The sequence below is a fragment of the Pseudophryne corroboree genome, chromosome 6 (assembly GCF_028390025.1).
Source record: "Pseudophryne corroboree isolate aPseCor3 chromosome 6, aPseCor3.hap2, whole genome shotgun sequence".
NCBI lineage: Eukaryota > Metazoa > Chordata > Amphibia > Anura > Myobatrachidae > Pseudophryne > Pseudophryne corroboree.
In genome coordinates this window covers 301934687-301955955 of record NC_086449.1, presented here as the reverse complement: position 1 = coordinate 301955955, position 21269 = coordinate 301934687, and the positions used below count along the sequence as shown (strand labels likewise).

Here is a 21269-nt window from a genome sequence, read left to right as displayed (position 1 = left end):
CGTGCAGTGTATATGAACAGTAGCCGCAGCATTGTGACCCCCCTCCTACTCCCTGGTGGTCCCGGTGCCAGGCTCACCTACAACGCGATGCACTGCTGCTGTGCATCGCTCTCAGGCTCCTCCTCCCACCACCTCAGCGCATCAACACACATGTGCACCATAGATGTGGGCACACTAGTCGCGCCACACATCACGGCAACGATGAGCGTGGCTACATCTGTAGGGTAATGATTGCTAAGGTTCTGTCAAAGTGTAGTGTAAAATATATGTTTATGTATATGCTGTGATGGCACCTGTAAGAAAGGAAAAAAAGGTGCGGCAGGCAGTCCCCCATTTTTACACATTGTGGCAGGCAGTCCCAACAAAGACAGAAAGAAAGAAAGAAAGAAAGAAAGAAAGAGACAGAAAGAAAGAAGAATTATACTTACTCTCTCCGCAGGTTTAGGCTCCTCGGTGCAGCTTGACTATTCCCGGGCAGGAGAAAAGGAGGAGGAGGGAGGTGGAAGAGGGAACCGCAGCAGCGCTGTGTTATTGGTGGAGGCGCTGCTGCTGCTGCCCCTCTGCTTCACTATAGGCTGTTCTCGGAAGACAGCCTATAGTGAAGTAGAGGAGCAGCAGCAGCAGCGCCTCCACCAGTAACAAAGCGCTGCTGCGGCTCACTCCTCCTCCTCCCTCCTCCTCCTTCCCCCGTACCGCTGCTCCTCTCCTCTCTCAGGGCGGCTGTGCGCTGTGGGCAGTGGTTGCCCGCAGCGCACAACGGCATGTAATGAGTCAGTTTGACTCATTACATGCTTTGGGCCCCTGGACAGAGGCGGGCCCCAGTGCAATGCACTGGTTGCACTGGCGGTAGTTCCGCCTCTGCCCCCCGTGCATACTGTACATCGAGGTGGTACTTAATATTTGCAGTATCCACAGATAATTATCACTTCTTTAAAGTGGAAACCCTCTTGAAGGTACATACTGAAACATGTTTACACTAGAAACATTTTTAAAGGTAGCCCATTGCTGTAATGGAAACCAATTGTAATGGAACCCATTGCTACATTGCAATATTTATTGAAAAGTACAGAGAGGCCACACTAGCACAATCCTGGGCAAATACTGTCTTCCATGACTTGATGTGAGCACCAACTGCTGAGATGCTCTCCATCCAGGTATGAGGTACTGTGGTTTGGACAGGTGCTTCCATTCTCCTGGAAGCATGGCACAGTTAGTAAAGTGAAACAATTATGCATCCTTAATTATTTTGTTTTTATAAACATTCTGCATGTAACATTGCTGCCAATTTGCACAACACATGTATTCCAACAAAAGGCCAATGCTCTGTATGTCAGCAGCATTTTAGATCCTTTTGTTTGTCTGCTGCTTTTGTTCTGTCAGCAACGTGACATTTGGAGAGAAAAAAAAAGCGGCTACAACAAATTACTCATCTGAATGGGCCCTAATTAGTGGAGTGGAATGATTTCATGAGGCATGGTGTTGTATCGTGTGAACACTGTAATTAGTGTGAGTTTGCTTAATCCAAATATTTCTGTTCTATATTCTTGTTGTCCTCCTTTTGCCTTCTATCTTCCTCACTTCTGCTCGCCTTATGTCTTTGATTTGTTTCCCTGCATTATATAGATTGCTATTGTTTTTGAACTCCAATATTCATCACTGCCTATTTTGTTTTTACTTTTCACTTAAGAAATGTAGTTCGAGTGTGATAAATAAAATAAATATGTAATATGAAACTGAGATTCTTCTTACATCATACTGGGTGCTATGAAAAAGTTTGAAAGGATAATTTACTGTCTGCCACTCAAAAGGCTGTTTGTGAGTCAATGTTCTTTATATACTGTAGGTACTTATGTGTATGGGAGATTGATGGATCTACAGGAGTGTAATAGTATGTAACTGCTGACGGGACAAGTTTGGGTGTTCCTATTTAAATGCAGTGTACACGCTAGAAGATGGTCTTTCAAATACTCCTCTGGAAGATATAATGGATGATAGATCCTATAGTGCAGGCATTTCCAACCTCGGTCCTCAAGGCACACTAACAGTCCCGGTTTTAGTAATATCCATGCTTGCGCACAGATGACTTAATTAGTTCCTCAGTTCTTTTGATTTAACCAACTGTGCTGAAGCATGGATATCACTAAAACCTTGACTGTTGGTGTGCCTTGAGGACCGAGGTTGGGAATGCTTGCTATAGTGTGTACTCGGTTTCAGCTGTTAAACAAGGACATGTAAGCAATCCACACACAGGTTAGTATCAAATTACCCCGATAACTAGTGGGATAACGGGTGCTGCGGCCCTGTTAACACACAAACCTGTGAACTTATCACAAATTCTGTGTCTTAACGGCCTTTAACATGCTAATTTAGCGGGTGTTAAACAGGGATTTTTGTGAAAAGGGAATGCAGTTGAATCGCTAAAGGCGTTATAGCCTGAGGCTACCTCCCTTTTTCACCACTGTTCACTAAATGTGGGCAATTGAATTTCTCCGTAAAACCGTTTATAGGGGGTAATTCCAAGTTGATCGCAGCAGTAAGTTTGTTAGTAATTGGGCAAAACCATGTGCACTGCAGGGGAGGCAGATATAACATGTGCAGAGAGAGTTAGCTTTGGGTGTGGTGTGTTCAATCTGCAAACTCTCTCTGCACATGTTAAATCTGCCTCCCCTGCAGTGCACATGGTTTTGCCCAACTGCTAACAAAATTCCTGCTGCGATCAACTTGGAATTACCCCCATAGTGTAAATGTCTTGTCTTATATGGAATACAATTAATTTTGCAGTACAGTTGTCTAGTAATGGGGATAAGAGGACTTTTCCAGGGACAAACTGTTTCAGGTGCAAATCTTTGAAGTATTGGTACTGTCCCTTGTGCTGATCACAAATGATGCATGCAGGACTGACATTAAGGAGGTACAATTGTAATGGCCCAGAATTACGGTGGGACCCCGAAGATCCAAGCCCCAAACTGCTGTAGTCTGTCTGTGAATCAGAAGCAGTTCTCAGCAAGCATAATTGGTGTTGGGGTGGCCATAATTAAACTTCCCCTATTCAGAGCAATAGATTGAGCTAACGATTAGTATGTCACCATAATTAATAGAGAGATTAATTAGGACATGAGTAGCAAACCCCCCCCCCAAAAAAAAAAAAATAATAATAATAAAAAAAAAAATAATTGCAAAGAAAGTCACCGGTAGAGGGAAATTGGCGCTGTGCAATGTGAAAACAGCATGATTATGGACAGGTAAATGAATACCAATACTTAATTACTTTTTATTGATAACACGACAATTAAACATTTGTCTGTCCATTTTCACACTATCCTTCTGTGTCCACTGACCTTTGGGAGGGGGGATACCTTTTCATTAGTACTGGGCCTGACAATTTCTGATGGCAGCCCTAAGTGACTTCTCTGTTCAGATTACATTACAGGAACCAAATTCTTCTGAAGGCAAATCCAAGTGTATGTATGGTCATTGGAGACCATGGGCTTCTTGCTTTTTAAGCATCAATTAATGCTAGCATAAATTTTCACAACAGCGGGTGAGGGTCACTGTGTTGTCCTTTTAGGGGATTTAGAGAGTATATGCATTCATTATCATTACAACTTGAAACTCTTAATTTGATGTTTTGTATTCAGGCGTTCTAATGATAGACAATACCTGGTACTGTATATTATCCTTCTTAATGCTTGATGTATTCATGTAATTGTTTATCTTTGTAATGTCACATTAAATTAAATAGCTGGTTAATTATATTTGTGATATAGTCATTCAAGTTGAATTTGGAATATACCAAGTATTTTAAGTGGACAAAATGCATTTTTGCAATGTTTAAACAAAACCCAGATCACCTGTCGTTCCAGGTGACCTCAACTATGTTCTCAAAGCACAGAGATGATGCACAGTGCACTGTTGCATGCCAGTGTCCTCTTCAGAGATTATAACCTGGATGACTTTAATAGAATATAGCAAATGTGGTGAAAAGTGTCAACATTGGGAATGTAGGCACCAGAATAGGCAATATGTTGATGTGAAATATCAACATTCATTAAGTTGACATGATGTCAACATTGCGGATGTTGACGTAGCGTTTTAGTGCATTTCAGCTCTAACCCTTATCACAGCCTAACCCTTAAATAGACTATCAACACTGTGAATATCGACATTTTGACTGCCAACATAATGGAAATGTCAATATACTGGTGTCGTGTGTGTGTGTGTGTGTGTGTGTGTGTATGTGTATATGTATATATATATATATATATATATATATATATGTATGTATATATATATGTATGTGTGTGTGTGTATATATACCCAGCAATGAGTATGTAGATGTATCTACAGTGGTGGGCTGGCCCAGGGGGCAGGGTGCCATGTGCCCCCCGGGCCACGCTACTGCCAAGTGTCACGGGCCGGCCACCACCTTCCACTACACCAGTGGTGGTCAACCCGCGGCTCTCGAGCCGCATGCGGCTCTTTCTATCTCTGCATGTGGCTTGTAAGCTCCCGCGGCGCCTCCCGCTGCCCTAGTGTGCCGTGCCCGGCACCGGCCCGTGAGCCAATCGGAGCTCGCGGACCTGCAGCCAATCAGGAGTCTTAGCTGCCGGTCTGCGAACTCTGATTGGCTCACGGACCGGTGCCTAATTAGAGAGAATCAACGCCGCCGGAGAGAGTGGAGACTGAGGGACAGGAGAGGCGCACGCTGCGCTCTCCTCCCCTCACAAGCAGCAGACTGAGCAGAGCAGCAGCGCGGCGGTAAGCAGCACTTGGGGGGTGGCGCAGTGTGGAGATGTGTATCTTACACTTGGGGCATATCTGGCACTGGGGGGACATTTATCTGGCACTGGAGGCATATCTGGCACTGGGGTGACATGTGTTTCTAGCACTGGGGAGACGTGTAGCTAGCAGTGGGGGCATATTTGGCACTGGTGGGACGTGTATCTGGCACTGTGGGCATATCTGGCAATGAGGGGATATCTGGCACTGGGAGGACATGTGTATCTTACACTGGGGTCATATCTGGCACTGGGGAGATGTGTATCTGGCAGTGGGGGCATATCTGGCACTATGGGGACATATATGTATCTGGCACTGTAGAGGAATATATGTATCTGGCATTGTGGGGACATATATGTATCTGGCACCGTGGGGGCATATATGTATTTGGCACTGTGGAGGCACCCATTTTTTGGTGTTTTTATACGTATGTGGCACTGTACAGGGGCTTTATTTGTATGTGGCACTGTACAACATGACTATAAATGGGGTTATGACACAAGGTCATACTCCTATAATCGTCAAACCGAAAGGTGTGCGCATAAAAATGGGGTGTAGCTTTGTGACAACTATGCCACACCCCCATTTTCAGTGTGCGCATGATATGGCTCTTTCCCTTGACTACAGATCTTTTCTGGCTCTTTGCCACTGACTGGTTGGCTACCTCTGCACTACACAGCTCTGCTGTAGCCGCGGCCGCACTGACAAATTTATAATAAATTATCTTTGGGATAGTTTACACCAGGACTAATTTTTTTGTATTAATAAATATTTTTAAACAAAAATTCATTTAAGATGGTGCCATTACTTATGGGCCAGTGCTCTTGGCTTACCCCCCAGGCTAAAAGTTGCCAGCCAGCCCCAGTGTATCTATAATGATAGATCGCATGGTAATCACGTGATGGGCACGTCACCGACAAGTGGGAGCGGCCTCTGGCTGCTCCTGGCGGGTGCCCATCGCACATCGTAGTGCGATATATAGCATGTGTTTTTAAAAACCCATGCGATCGCACTGCGATTCGATAAATATTAAGTGCAGCACTTAATATCTTGAGACGCGAGATTCGACCGGCGTGCCCACGCATCACGTCGAAAGGTACCTAAAATGTGCATACAATCCCCCGATTTCTCTCACAGATCCAGTCGAAATCGAAGGCTAATACCGATAATCTCACAAGTGTATGGGCACAATTAGACAGGTATTGGAAGTTGGAAAACTACTAAACAAATAATATATGAAACACCCACTTTAAAATCTATACATTTTTTATGTAAATAAAACAAATATAAGAACATTTTCTTAACTAAAGTTATTAAGAATGTCTTCTATCAAATGTGAAAATACTTCATTAGAACATGACTTGGCATGAGTTTTATGGATGTGGTTACATTATTGAATGTTCTGCTCTTATTGATTCCAGTTTTTTGCTTTACAGGGCAGCAAAGGGCACTACAGATACCACTGGCAAAGCCACAATGTAAAGCACAGTGGAGTGGATGATATGGTCTTATTGTCCAAAATCTCAGAGGACTCCATAGTGGACAACCTGAAAAAACGTTATATGGATGATTTCATCTTTGTATCCTTTTTATTTTATTCATAATGTCATGTGCAAAATGAGAGTATAAATATCCTCTATTGTCCTAATTCTCATGCCATTGCCAGTCGTATGCTGTTTAGGATTAGTCATGAAATACTATACTATAGGCCTGCAGTGCTACACACCTAGGAGTGAATAAATTCCATTAAGGGTAATGTATTTTAAATATATTTAAGCTTTACCGATGTCGGCTCCTGCATTATGACACAATAATATGAACAAGCCTTAAATATTTACTTTAGACAGATACTGTAGAAAGGAATTGAAATAAGGTATCCTATTAGCCACGGCCATTTTTTGTACTAAAAAAAAAAACCACAGGTATTCATTGCGATCTTTGTCTGTGGGTCATTATCAGGTATCCAAGTATAGCCTGTTTTTTTTCTGTGAAAAAATTCCCCTTTTCTGTGCAAAAGCACATAGGGTGTGCGAAAAGTCGCAGACCTACAGTATGTGTTTTCTTGGCAGTGATCGTAGATAAAATGCTTACTTATCAGGGATATGGGGGCGAAACAAAATCCTGGAAAAGTGCTGGCATCAGAGCTAATACAATAGCCCCGGGCGAGTCAAGTAGTCACTACCGCCTTAAGGCTGAAATGTGAACAAGCCCCTATCACATGACCAGCGCTATTCTGACTTCCCTGGCGCAGACAGACTGCATGGAAGATCAGAGATTTCGCCTGCATGCTTACACACAGGTACTTTGCTTTCCTGACAGCTCTCTCATCTGGTCTAGTGATGGATGTCTGCTATGCTTTGCAACAGAGACCACCCTAGTTAACATCTCTCAGAAAGCAGAAGCGGACTACCTTTCTCGACCTTGCTCCCCTGTACCATTGTTCACTGCTATCACAGACAGTGGTGAAGTAGGAGCAGTGGACAAGAGGTCCTTCGTATTATATACACTATCTGCACATACACCAGGAGTACAGAGATGTCTGTACACTGTATTTTTACTTGTGCATTAACATGTCGTGACTTCTATCTAAACTGTCCCCACCCTCACTTTGTATGTTACTCCAGGTTCTAACATTTCTTAGACCTCTTTATTAAAGTTTATGCATGGTACCTACACTGAGCATTACTATTAATTTGTGTTGCTGGGGTCTTATATTGTAGCAGGGAATGTAAAAGAGAGAAATTATTTTCCCTGATTTCAGTAACAGCTTTGTGCTGTTTGACTCCCAATACCCTGATGGGAAAGGAGTATCTTAGTTTCACCCATTTCATTACTAATGTGACACCAGTGGGATTATCTTTGTAATACTTTGTAAACTACTTAAATAATAATAATAATAATAATAATTAAAAATAATAATAATAAAAAAATATAATAATGATGATAATAATTTTATTCATACAGCGCTCTTTCTCCAGCCGTACAAAAGATTTCTACTGACAGCTTTTTTTTTTTGTGTCATGATACTATTGAATGTCTCAGCTATTTATTTTTGACACAATACTGCTTGATGACTAGCGATCATTTAAGAAGAGATATTTATATATACAGGTTGAGTATCCCATATCCAAATATTCCGAAATACGGAATATTCCGAAATACGGACTTTTTGGAGTGAGAGTGAAATAGTGAAACCTTTGTTTTTTGATGGCTCAATGTACACAAACTTTGTTTAATACACAAAGTTATTAAAAATATTGTATTAAATGACCTTCAGGCTGTGTATATAAGGTGTATATGAAACATAAATGAATTGTGTGAATGTAGACACACTTTGTTTAATGCACAAAGTTATAAAACATATTGGCTAAAATTGACTTCAGGCTGTGTGTATAAGGTGTATATGAAACATAAATGCATTCTGTGCTTAGACTTAGGTCCCATCACCATCATATCTCATTATGGTATGCAATTATTCCAAAATACGGAAAAATCCGATATCCAAAATACCTCTGGTCCCAAGCATTTTGGATAAGGAATACTCAACCTGTATATATATTTTAGTTTTAGTTTTCACGGTGTAAATATAAATGTGTTAAAAATTTGGTACATCTATACAGATTTAAATTTGAGATGTCTTAATGTAAGTAAATATTAATCCATGGTTCTTGGCGTTACCCGAGGAGCGCCCGTAGCAGATACGGTAAAAAGTGACATGAGCATTTTTGTGGTTTATTAAATTCTACACACTGGAGGTGCAATCCAATGTTTGGGCGTTATCATTCACGCAATGCAAGACGCGCATTGGTAATGACGTCATTATGTCAACCCCCTTTTCATCCCCTTAGGGGAGGTTTATTAAAATTCTAATTACGTAGTTTTCCTATTTCCCACCTGAAGAATACCTATATTTATGTAGCATTTTTCACATATCTTTTACACTTGTAATACTGATCAGCCAACCTCACTTTCTCACGCTCTGACACCTTACTACTGTCCTCTTTTTAACACTCGGCAGCCTCTTTCATTTTGTTTAACACTGATCTCTCACTTCTATCCCTTATCTGTGTGATGCCCTAGGGTGGTATGGCTGGGGTAGTTTGGGGGTGCTCTGCGCTCCAGAGGCGAACCCCTATACTGTTAGGGACCTGTCCAATGAGGGCACCGTGAAGTAGGTGGGCAGGCTCATATACTGGCCAATATATGCTAAGAACCTCGGATATTATGGTTATAATTTTTAAAGGTGTATGGTGCACCAGCACCCTTGTTCCTATATTTTAGTACTAAGTCCCAGCAAGGTAGCACATCCCATTACAAGAAGCTATGGTGTACAGTCCAGGCCCCCTCTCAACAATATAGTCTATATTATGTGTATGTATACACACTTGAGGGCTTGGGACATCCTCATTCTGGATTAGCACCCCACCCACCGCCTCTCAGGCTTTTAAACAGGGAACTAGCACATGCTGACTGCACAAAAGCCATAGGTAAAATCTTTTCAGTTATATAGAACCTGCCCCCTTGTTCCTAGATTGAAAAATCTAACCATGATGTAAGATTAAGTTAATACAAGACACTGTTTAAAACATTTAGCTTTTCTCTTTCTATTACAAATAGCTAACAAACTACCAAAGACATGTACGTACTGGGGAAAACACCACCATATAAGACTACTGAGCACAATCTCGAATTGGAATTATCACTATGTATCTTTTCACATCAAAGCCCTTTTTTCATTTTTTTTTTTTTTGTTGATCAATGATCGCTTTGAGAAGAATTAGTGTAGCTTTCTGTGAACAGGCATTCTTTTTCTCTGACGCCCTAGTGGATGCTGGGAACTCCGTAAGGACCATGGGGAATAGACGGGCTCCGCAGGAGACTGGGCACTCTTAAAAGAAAGATTAGGTACTATCTGGTGTGCACTGGCTCCTCCCTCTATGCCCCTCCTCCAGACCTCAGTTAGAATCTGTGCCCGGCCAGAGCTGGATGCACCTAGTGGGCTCTCCTGAGCTTGCTAGAAAAGAAAGTATTTGTTAGGTTTTTTATTTTCAGTGAGATCTGCTGGCAACAGACTCACTGCTACGTGGGACTGAGGGGAGAGAAGCAAACCTACCTGCTTGCAGCTAGCTTGTGCTTCTTAGGCTACTGGACACCATTAGCTCCAGAGGGTTCGAACACAGGGCCTGACCTCGATCGTCCGTTCCCGGAGCAGCGCCATCGTCCCCCTTGCAGAGCCAGAAGTCAGAAGAGAACGACGAAAACGGCGGCTGAAGACTCCTGTCTTCATTAAGGTAGCGCACAGCACTGCAGTTGTGCGCCATTGCTCCCACAGCACACCACACACTCCGGTGACTGTAGGGTGCAGGGCGCTGGGGGGGAGGCGCCCTGGGCAGCAATTATAATACCTTTTGGCACAAATTATACACATAATACAGTCTGGCACTGTATATGTGTGTAAACCCCCGCCATTAAGTCACACAAAACGCGGGACAGAAGCCTGCCGCTGAGGGGGCGGGGCCTTCTTCCTCAGCACACCAGCGCCATTTTCCCTTCACAGCTTCGCTGGAAGCAGCTCCCCAGGCTCTCCCCTGCAGTATCTGGATACAAGAAGGGTAAAAAAGAGAGGGGGGGGGCACTTAAATTTAGGCGCAAATAAGATAAGTAAGCAGCTATTGGGAAAAATCACTTATTATAGTGTACATCCCTGTGTTATATAGCGCTGTGGTGTGTGCTGGCATACTCTCTCTCTGTCTCCCCAAAGGACTTTGTGGGGTCCTGTCCTCAGTCAGAGCATTCCCTGTGTGTGTGCGGTGTGTCGGTACGGCTGTGTCGACATGTTTGATGAGGAGGGTTACGTGGAGGCGGAGCAGGGGCAGATTAGTGTGGTGTCGCCCCTGACGGGGCCGACACCTGATTGGATGGATATGTGGAAGGTCTTAACCGACAGTGTCAACTCCTTACATAAAAGGTTCGATGACACAGCAGCCTTGGGACAGCCGGGGTCTCAGCCCGCGCCTGCCCAGGCGACTCAGAGGCCGTCAGGGGCTCATAAATGCCCTCTGGCTCAGATGGTAGACACAGATGTCGACACGGAGTCTGACTCCAGTGTAGATGAGGATGAGACAAATGTACAGTCTACAAAGGCCATCCGATGCATGATTACTGCAATGAAAGATGTATTGCACATTTCTGACGTTAACCCGGTTACCACCAAGAGGGGTATTATGTTTGGGGAGAAAAAGCAGCCAGTGACTTTTCCCCCATCTGATGAATTAAATGATTTGTGTAAAGAAGCATGAAGTTCCCCTGATAAGAAACTAGTGATTTCTAAGAGGTTACTGATGGCGTACCCTTTCCCGCCAACGGATAGGTTACATTGGGAAACATCCCCTAGGGTGGACAAGGCGCTCACACGCTTATCTAAAAGGGTGGCACTGCCGTCTCAGGATACGGCCGCCCTAAAGAAGCCTGCGGATAGAAAGCAGGAAGCTATCCTGAAGTCTGTGTATACACACTCTGGTACTCTACTGAGACCTGCTATTGCTTCAGCCTGGATGTGTAGTGCTGCAGCAGCATGGACTGATACCTTGTCAGACAACATTGATTCCCTCGACAGGGATACTATTTTGCTAACCATGGAACATATAAAAGACGTCGTCTTATATATGCGGGATGCCCAGAGGGACATTTGCCTGCTGGCATCTAGAATTAATGCAATGTCCGTTTCTGCCAGGAGAGTATTATGGACTCGGCAGTGGACAGGTGATGCTGATTCTAAAAAACACATGGAGGTTTTGCCTTATAAGGGTGAGGAATTGTTCGGGGACGGTCTCTCGGACCTTGTATCCACAGCAACAGCTGGGAAGTCGACTTTTTTACCTCAGGTTCCCTCACAGCCTAAGAAAGCACCGTATTATCAAATGCAGTCCTTTCGGCCTCAGAAAAGCAAGCGGGTCAGAGGCGCATCCTTTCTGGCCAGAGGCAGGGGTAGAGGAAAGAAGCTGCACCAGGCAGCCAGTTCCCAGGAACAAAAATCCTCCCCTGCTTCCACTAAGTACACCGCATGACGTTGGGGCTCCACTGGCGGAGCCAGGTGCGGTGGGGGCACGTCTCCGAAACTTCAGCTACCAGTGGGTTCGCTCACAAGTGGATCTCTGGCCTGTACAAATTGTATCTCAGGGATACAAGCTGGAGTTCGAGACGACTCCCCCTCGCCGTTACCTCAAATCAGCCTTGCCAGCTCCTCCCAGGGAAAGGGAGATAGTACTGGCGGCAATTCACAAGCTGTACCTCCAGCAGGTGATAATCAAGGTCCCCCTCCTTCAACAGGGAAGGGGTTACTATTCCACAATGTTTGTGGCACCGAAACCGGACGGTTCGGTGAGACCCATTCTAAATTTAAAATCCTTGAACACTTATATAAAGAAGTTCAAGTTCAAAATGGAATCGCTCAGGGCGTTTATTGCAAGCCTGGAAGAGGGGGATTTTATGGTGTCGCTGGACATCAAGGATGCTTACTTGCATGTCCCCATTTACCCACCTCACCAGGAGTACCTCAGGTTTGTGGTACAAAACTGTCATTACCAATTCCAGACGTTGCCGTTTGATCTCTCCACGGCTCAGAGAATATTTACCAAGGTAATGGCCGAAATGATGATACTCCTTCGAAGAAAGGGAGTTATAATTATCCCGTACTTGGACGATCTCCTCATAAAGGCGAGGTCCAAAGAGCAGTTGTTGGTCAGCGTAGCACTCTCTCAGGAAGTGTTGCAACAGCACGGCTGGATTCTGAATATCCCAAAGTCGCAGCTGATTCCTACGACGCGTCTGCTTTTCCTGGGAATGATTCTGGACACAGAACAGAAGAAGGTGTTTCTCCCGGAGGAGAAGGCCCAGGAATTGTCATCTCTGGTCAGGGACCTCCTAAAACCAAAACAGGTGTCGGTGCATCACTGCACGCGAGTCCTGGGAAAGATGGTGGCTTCTTACGAAGCAATTCCCTTCGGCAGGTTCCATGCAAGGATCTTTCAGTGGGATCTGTTGGACAAATGGTCCGGATCGCATCTTCAGATGCATCGGTTGATCACCCTGTCCCCAAGGGCCAGGGTGTCTCTGCTGTGGTGGCTGCAGAGTGCTCATCTTCTCGAGGGACGCAGGTTCGGCATACAGGACTGGGTCCTGGTGACCACGGATGCAAGCCTCCGAGGATGGGGGGCAGTCACTCAGGGAAGAAACTTCCAAGGACAGTGGTCAAGTCTGGAGACTTCTCTGCACATAAATATATTGGAACTAAGGGCCATCTACAACGCCCTGAGTAAGGCAGAGCCCCTGCTTCAAATCAGTACTGATTCAGTCAGACAACATCACGGCGGTCGCCCATGTAAACCGCCAGGGCGGCACAAGAAGCAGGATGGCAATGGCAGAAGCCACAAGGATTCTTCGATGGGCGGAGAATCACGTGCTAGCACTGTCAGCAGTGTTCATTTCGGGAGTGGACAACTGGGAAGCAGACTTCCTCAGCAGGCACGACCTCCACCCGGGAGAGTGGGGACTTCATCAAGAAGTCTTCACACAGATTGTAAATCGTTGGGAACTGCCACAGGTGGACATGATGGCGTCCCGCCTCAACAAAAAGCTAAAAAAATATTGCTCCAGGTCACGGGACCCTCAGGCGATAGCTGTGGACGCACTAGTGACACCGTGGGTGTACCAGTCGGTTTATGTGTTCCCTCCTCTTCCTCTCATACCCAAGGTACTGAGGATAGTAAGAAAGAGAGGAGTAAGAACTATACTCATCGTTCCGGATTGGCCAAGAAGAACTTGGTACCCAGAACTACAAGAAATGATCTCAGAGGACCCATGGCCTCTGCCTCTCAGACAGGACCTGTTACAGCAGGGGCCCTGTCTGTTCCAAGACTTACCGCGGCTGCGTTTGACGGCATGGCGGTTGAACGCCGGATCCTAACGGAAAAGGGCATTCCGGATGAAGTGATTCCTACGCTGATAAAAGCTAGGAAGGATGTGACAGCAAAGCATTATCACTGCATATGGCGGAAATATGTTGCTTGGTGCGAGGCCAGGAAGGCCCCAACAGAGGAATTCCAGCTGGGTCGATTTCTGCACTTCCTACAGTCAGGGGTGACTATGGGCCTAAAATTGGGGTCCATAAAGGTCCAGATTTCGGCCCTATCTATTTTCTTTCAAAAAGAACTGGCTTCACTGCCTGAAGTTCAGACGTTTGTTAAGGGAGTGCTGCATATTCAGCCCCCTTTTGTGCCTCCAGTGGCACCTTGGGATCTTAATGTTGTGTTGGATTTCCTGAAATCACACTGGTTTGAGCCACTTAAGACCGTGGAGCTAAAGTATCTCACATGGAAGGTGGTCATGCTGTTGGCCTTAGCTTCAGCTAGGCGTGTGTCAGAATTGGCGGCTTTGTCATGTAAAAGCTCATATCTGATCTTTCATATGGACAGGGCAGAGTTGAGGACTCGTCCCCAATTTCTCCCTAAGGTGGTATCAGCGTTTCATTTGAACCAGCCTATTGTGGTGCCTGCGGCTACTCGGGACTTGGAGGACTCCAGGTTACTTGATGTAGTCAGGACTTTGAAAATCTATGTAGCCAGGACGGCTGGAGTCAGGAAAACTGACTCGCTGTTTATCCTGCATGCACCCAACAAACTGGGTGCTCCGGCTTCAAAGCAAACTATTGCGCGCTGGATCTGTAACACGATTCAGCAAGCTCATTCTGCGGCAGGGTTACCGCATCCTAAATCAGTAAAAGCCCATTCCACAAGGAAGGTGGGCTCTTCTTGGGCGGCTGCCCGAGGGGTCTCGGCTTTACAGCTTTGCCGAGCTGCTACTTGGTCGGGTTCAAACACATTTGCTAAGTTCTACAAGTTTGATACCCTGGCTGAGGAGGACCTTGCCTTTGCTCATTCGGTGCTGCAGAGTCATCCGCACTCTCCCGCCCGTTTGGGAGCTTTGGTATAATCCCCATGGTTTTACGGAGTTTCCAGCATCCACTAGGACGTCAGAGAAAATAAGAATTTACTCACCGGTAATTCTATTTCTCGTAGTCCGTAGTGGATGCTGGGCGCCCGTCCCAAGTGCGGACTCTCTGCAATACATGTATATAGTTATTGCTTAACTAAAGGGTTATTGTTATGAGCCATCTGTTACTGAGGCTCAGTTGTTGTTCATACTGTTAACTGGGTATGGTTATCACAAGTTGTACAGTGTGATTGGTGTGGCTAGTATGAGTCTTACCCTGGATTCCAAATCCTTTCCTTGTTGTGTCAGCTCTTCCGGGCACAGTTTCCTTAACTGAGGTCTGGAGGAGGGGCATAGAGGGAGGAGCCAGTGCACACCAGATAGTACCTAATCTTTCTTTTAGAGTGCCCAGTCTCCTGCGGAGCCCGTCTATCCCCATGGTCCTTACGGAGTCCCCAGCATCCACTACGAACTACGAGAAATAGATTTACCGGTAAGTAAAATCTTATTTTTTCCTGTGTAGGCCAATGTATGTGTGGATTTTTTTTATTACTGTGAGGGCCAATGTGTGTGTTTTGTTGTTTTCTGTGGGGAACTGATGGTGTGCCTTGGCAATTTTAAAATATTGTTCGGTGTGCCACGAGTAAAAAAAGGTTGAAAATCACTGCTCTAATCCATGTTTGAAAGTCTATTTTAGCGGCTGCACGCCGGCAGCAGGGAGACGCGGGTCGCAGCGGTTGCCTGGTGACCGGGACAGTGCCTCTCTCCCAGCTGCCAGGGCTGCTGGTCCCCGCTTGGCGCCTAGCAAGAGCCCAACGCCAGGTGCTATGCACAATGCGAGCCACCTGGCACCTAGCAACAGGGACGCCGGAGGCAGACGGCTTTCCCAGTTGCTTAGGCGGTAATGAGTGTACATGCAGAAGATCAGCTGCATGGACTTGGTTAATCAACACAGCAGGTCTCTGATTGGTGCAAGCCCCATTTATATTACCTTCCTGCTCACTCCCTGGTTGCTGGTTATAGTTTCTGCTTCTTGGAGGAACTGCCGCTCCTGTGAGCTCTTGTTCTGGGATACCCTGCCTTGTTCCAATCTGTTTCTGCCTCAGGAGCTGTGTGGATTTTCCAAACTTTTTCTGGTGCTATCCGAATCCTTGTTTTAATCCTGTTGGCTTTTGTTATATCTTTCTGCCATATGCACTCTGCCACTACAACTGCCCTAACATCATGTTACCTTCCACCATATCCCCTCATTTGTACAGCTTTTACTTCGTACATTATCACCGCCCTTTTGCCAGTTCTCTGTACCTATATAGACTAGCTTCTTTTATCTATTTAATCTCCTCTGCTGACTGATAGCTCCTGACGTCTTGGGGGTAACCTTACTGTCGCCAGTGGCGTAAGTCCTGGTGGGCATCCAAATACCGGTAGACGTATAAAGTCTTAAGGGAAAAGCGGCTCTTATAGGCAAGAAGACCTGCTTAGTGTTACTCTACAAGTCTTACACCCAGGCGTCCAGGGCTATCGTCAGAAGATCGACCACAAGTCCAGTTATTCATGGCCATCGTGTCAAGGTTCTTATCATCCAATCAGTTCTCTGCAAGACTCCGTCCAAGTACACCCTTCAGTTCCTAACCATATACTGGGAGAGTAGTAATATAGCTCTCCTAAGAATCCAAAACATTTTGAAGCAAGTTTCTCTTTATCTAAAGTTGTCTCCAACCAATCCATCTGAAATATATTCTGCAATTTCCCTTTAAAAAGGGTTAGAGAAGGTGGAGGAGGATAAATTCATAATTGCCAAATAGCTTTGCGAGCTGCCACACTAATAGCCAACAATAACTTCCGACAACATTTGGTGACCCTTTGGCTGCCAGGAGTGATTCCAAATATCACCCATTCAGCATTAAAAGGCAAACCGTTTACTAGATACTCCATTGAGTAACTCTGGCATGAAGCATGCCTGCATCTGGTGTATGACGACATACCCTCCAAATACTGTGGTGAGAATTATAGGCACTACATGCTGTTTTTAACGTTTCCATTTGGACAACTAGGGGCTTAGTAGGATTGTGGTGGCTTATAGTTTAGTCTGCAAAAAAAAACCAAACATTAACTAATAATAATGACTAAAGAGATGAACAATCAATGCAAGAAGAAAATAACATGGTAGGAGATAGCTTAGTTTTATGTTATTGGGTAAAAACATATTTTGATCATTTTATCAAAGTAATGGCATTCATTGCTAAGTGTGCTGAAGTTGGATACTGGAACATGCCACTGATAGTATTTTTGTTCTTGAAGCCACAAAGTATTAAGCAGGCATCTAACAGACCTTGAATGAACTGATTGTTTGTGTGAGCAGTCATGAATGAGTGTTAAACTGTGCCACTATAAGCTAGGATTATTTGACATGCGATCAAATGTTGCTATTGTTTATCTACACACTGTTCTGTCCATGAAAGATGACCTCGTAAAAACGCATATCTACAATGTGGTCATAGATCTCTGTACTCTTGCCAAAAACACAAGGCACGGAGATATTTACTATGACCATGTCGCTCAAAAGACTTTAATGTTTTTTGCTTGTTTTATAGTAAATATTTCAAGTCACATATTGGTGCATTGTAGTATTTTAATATTTATGGGCCTATGGGAACAGGAGAATATTTGAATAAAAATATTTTAACGGAATCATCAGATTTATAAAAAGTGTGTGTGTATATATGTGTGTGTGTATATATATGTATGTATGTATGTATGTATGTGTATATATATATATATATATATATATATAAAAATTACTTTTCATTATAAAAATACTTAGTACAGTTGCACAATGTACAAAAAACTTAATCAACTGCTAAATTATTATAATCCGCGCTTGACAAGACACCTAATGGACTGAAGCATAGGACATAACATGTTGCCACTTGCAGAGAACCAATACCTGAAATTATTATTATTTTTTTTAAACCGTCCATTCATTTTTAGCAAAATTGAAACTGAAAGCTGGCTTTTGCATGCACAGTTGAACCAAGACTGGCTGGTGAAGTGGTAAGGGTAATGCTATGCTGCTTTCACATCGCAAAACCTGCTTTTGAAATGGTATTTGAAACGGTTCTTAAAACGGGTCTGAGCAGTTAAACCCCTTTCACATCTCATGTTGTAACCAGTAAATTACCATTTCATTACCGTTTGGTACCATTCACACTGAACCCGTTTCACCCATAGAAAACAGTGGTTGTCACTATAAATGGACTTTTCTGGCCCACACATTATTAATAATTATTAATTAATTCATTATTAATCATTTGGATAGTCGTACGATGGAACCCAGCAGCTTGAAGCATTTTTGCTATGTTTTTATATATGAGGGTATCCTTGACTGTCCCAGTAATTTGGCAGCAGATTTCCTCATCCCCTCTGATCCTAAAGCAGCTCCCTCACCTCTTCATCACTCCAATTAGACATTTTATAATGGCTTTGCAGTCTAAAAGTTTATAAAGCCACTCTCACATGTGTCTCCTGTGTTTTCCAAGCTGTTTCCTGGTTGTGGCTGCTGACATCACATATGGAGACAGCCTATGACCTGCTGGGGCTTGCAAATACCGTTTCAGACCCTTTCACACTGCACAGTGAAATGGGACTGAAACGGGTAGGACCCTTCTTTTTTACCGTTTCAAAATACCTGTATTTTGAAAACGGTAAATTGAAGGGGACCCTTTCACATCGCAGCTTGACCCGTTTAGGAAGCCAGTTAAAACGGCAAAATACTGGGTACAAGCTGCAGTGTGAAAGGGGTACTACTCTGCAAGTAACATCCTTTGTTGCAAGCACTTGAGTATCACTCAGTTGCTCTGGTGCCTATTTCCTCGGTAAATAGCATTGATAACTGATTTTCTGTCACTGAAAAGTTGTGATACAAAATCTTACTTACAGAAAATAATATAGGGTAGTATCTGTAATTAGAATATTTATGGTACATTGTGAGAAAAATTCATGTACTTCATGTAATGTATACAACTACCGCATTTACTTTGACATTTATTGTCCTGTATTTGCACTGTACTTCTTCTTTTTGACAAATCATTTACAATAATTTAATTTTAAAACGCTGTTTTTCTGAGGGTTAAGACATTTTTTTTTTTTTTTTGCATTATTTTACATTGAGTGACACTATGTTAAATTAGGTTTGTTTAGTAAATATTAGATTTATTGTTTGATCTATGTTAATCAGCATAGAAACAGAGTAAACAATAGGGGTAATAGTATAAACAAAAACAAACAATCCTATTTAGGGTGTGTACACACGGTGAGATCCTTGCTATGCCCGATTTTCACTTGCGATTTCCCTTGAACTCCCCAGAGCCCAGATAGGACAGATTTTGACTAACGTTTCTTGAGATATGGACTATGTGTGCTTACGATTTTGGCTTATGTGAGATTTTGGCTAATGTGAGATGTCATTGACATGTGAGATGAACTAGATAGTACACCGATCTAGCAAGGATTGACTTGCCTGCACAGTCTATCTTTTCTTGTGATGCCGACCTGGCGGGACCGCGCATCGGGATTGAATCGGGATCGCAAGGTGACTTTCACCTTGCGGTCTGCACTAACTTTTCTTGCCATTTTGACTATATAGTCAAAATCGTAAGAAAATATCTCACCGTGTATACACACCCTTAGACAATAAAAAAAAACAACTGTAGTCTATACCAGTGGTTCTCAAGCTGGGTGCCGTGGACTACCTTAGGGCACTTGCAGGTGTGCCCTGGCTTGGTTGTCAAGGACCAATTAAAATGATTTATGATCAATGTAAAAGGCCAAACCAGTGTTTGTGGCCTTCAATTATTAAAATATGTGGATAGACAGAGGTCGAAACCTGTTTTTTTTTTTTTGTTTTTTTTTTGTGTCTGTGTTATTTTAATCCTAAACCTAGCCCTACCCCTTCCCATTGTCCCTAACCCTCATCCTGGTGCCTAATCCTAACCGCCCCCTTCTGCGGCCTAACCCTTAGCCAAGTGCCTAAACCTAAGTGTTCCCTCTGGCAGCCTAACCCTCTTCCATGTGCCTAACTCTAACCCTAAAACTCATGAAAAATTAAAAACCAGCTGTCAACCTTTTTATGTTGATCTTTTGACCTTGTAGATCTTATAACGATGTCGACCTAAGTCCATGTCATCCTTTACCTGTCAACCTTTTGACTGTCTACCACCTGGTGTCGACCTAATGACTGTATTTACTGTCTATCTTCCATCTGGATACCGTGTTGCTTATATCATTTGACAACTTCAGTCAATTAATATTTTTATGTAAAAATATTGTTTATTTCTAGCTCTTTGTCATTTATCACATCATTGCTTTCTTTAGATTTTTCTTTGTTTTTTATTCCCAGATATAAGGAACAATACATTTCAGTACATACTAAAAAAAAGCCACACATAGTATACCTATGATGCTCTGTATTGTATTTAGAAATGACCCATTGTCGATTAGAAACTTATGGTATTTAAAACTGACCTTAATGTGTTATTTTGCATAGAACCATACAGCTGATGTTATGTAACTGTAAGTTGTCTTTTATTGATGTTGGAACTGACGTGTGATTTGTCCGCTCTGCCTGGTGTTTCAGTAGTATGATTCCTATGGAAATACATCCCTATTGAATTTTCAAATCATCATTAACTAATCAACCTTAACTTCTCACAGACATATATTGGGCCAGTGCTGATTTCTGTGAATCCATTCAAACAGATGCCTTACTTTGGGGAAAAGGAAATTGAAATGTACCAAGGAGCTGTAAGTACAGTATTGTGTGCTGTGATAAACAATGGAACGGTGTGCCCTATAGAGAGAATAGCTGTGGTAACTGTAAACGGGATGTCCAAATGTAAAAATCCGCCCCATGTACAGATGTGTCTTCATATATTATTCCTGCAATTGTCCAAATAGCTGCTCTCGGAGCACCAGATCCCTGATGACTCTGCCAGTCATCTTCTTTGCATATTTTTACCATGAAAATACGTCTTAACGGGGGTACACTCGTAGCGATTTTTGCTTAATTTCTAAGCAATCTGACCAGACTGCTTAGAAATGAAGCACACATCACTCTGTTTGTATGCCCCATGGCGATAGCGATGCGCGGCCCCACACGTCGCTATCGCCGGTTCTAGATTGGCCTACATGCAGGCACACTCTAGTAGATCGCTCACTTCACCACCGGGTGAAGTGAGCACCCCCCCTCCTCGTGTGCTGAGCGGGGGGAGAGATGTGTGCTGAGCGATCTATCACAGATCTCCCCGTGTGTACCCCCCTTTAGTCGCAATGCGAATCTTTATATAAAGTGCTGCTGTACAATGCAGCGGCTTCGGCTTTTTTCATGCCAAGATCTGTTTAGCTACGTATGCAGACTCCGCTATACACATATATAAAATTGTTGCATATCAAATTAATCACCACAGTCTTCTGCATCATTGTGACTAACAGTGATTCTTGGG

At 43.7% G+C, this 21269-nt stretch overlaps 1 protein-coding gene across 1 annotated transcript in view; it reads left to right on the top strand.

The window, feature by feature from the left end:
- MYO1E (myosin IE) overlaps positions 1 to 21269 on the top strand; it is a 347330-nt gene that overhangs the window by 108086 nt on the left and 217975 nt on the right. Inside the window, exons 2-3 of the mRNA XM_063926190.1 lie at positions 6216 to 6359; positions 20482 to 20571. Of these exons, the coding sequence (XP_063782260.1) occupies positions 6216 to 6359; positions 20482 to 20571 (234 nt within the window). The remainder of the gene's footprint in view (positions 1 to 6215; positions 6360 to 20481; positions 20572 to 21269) is intronic.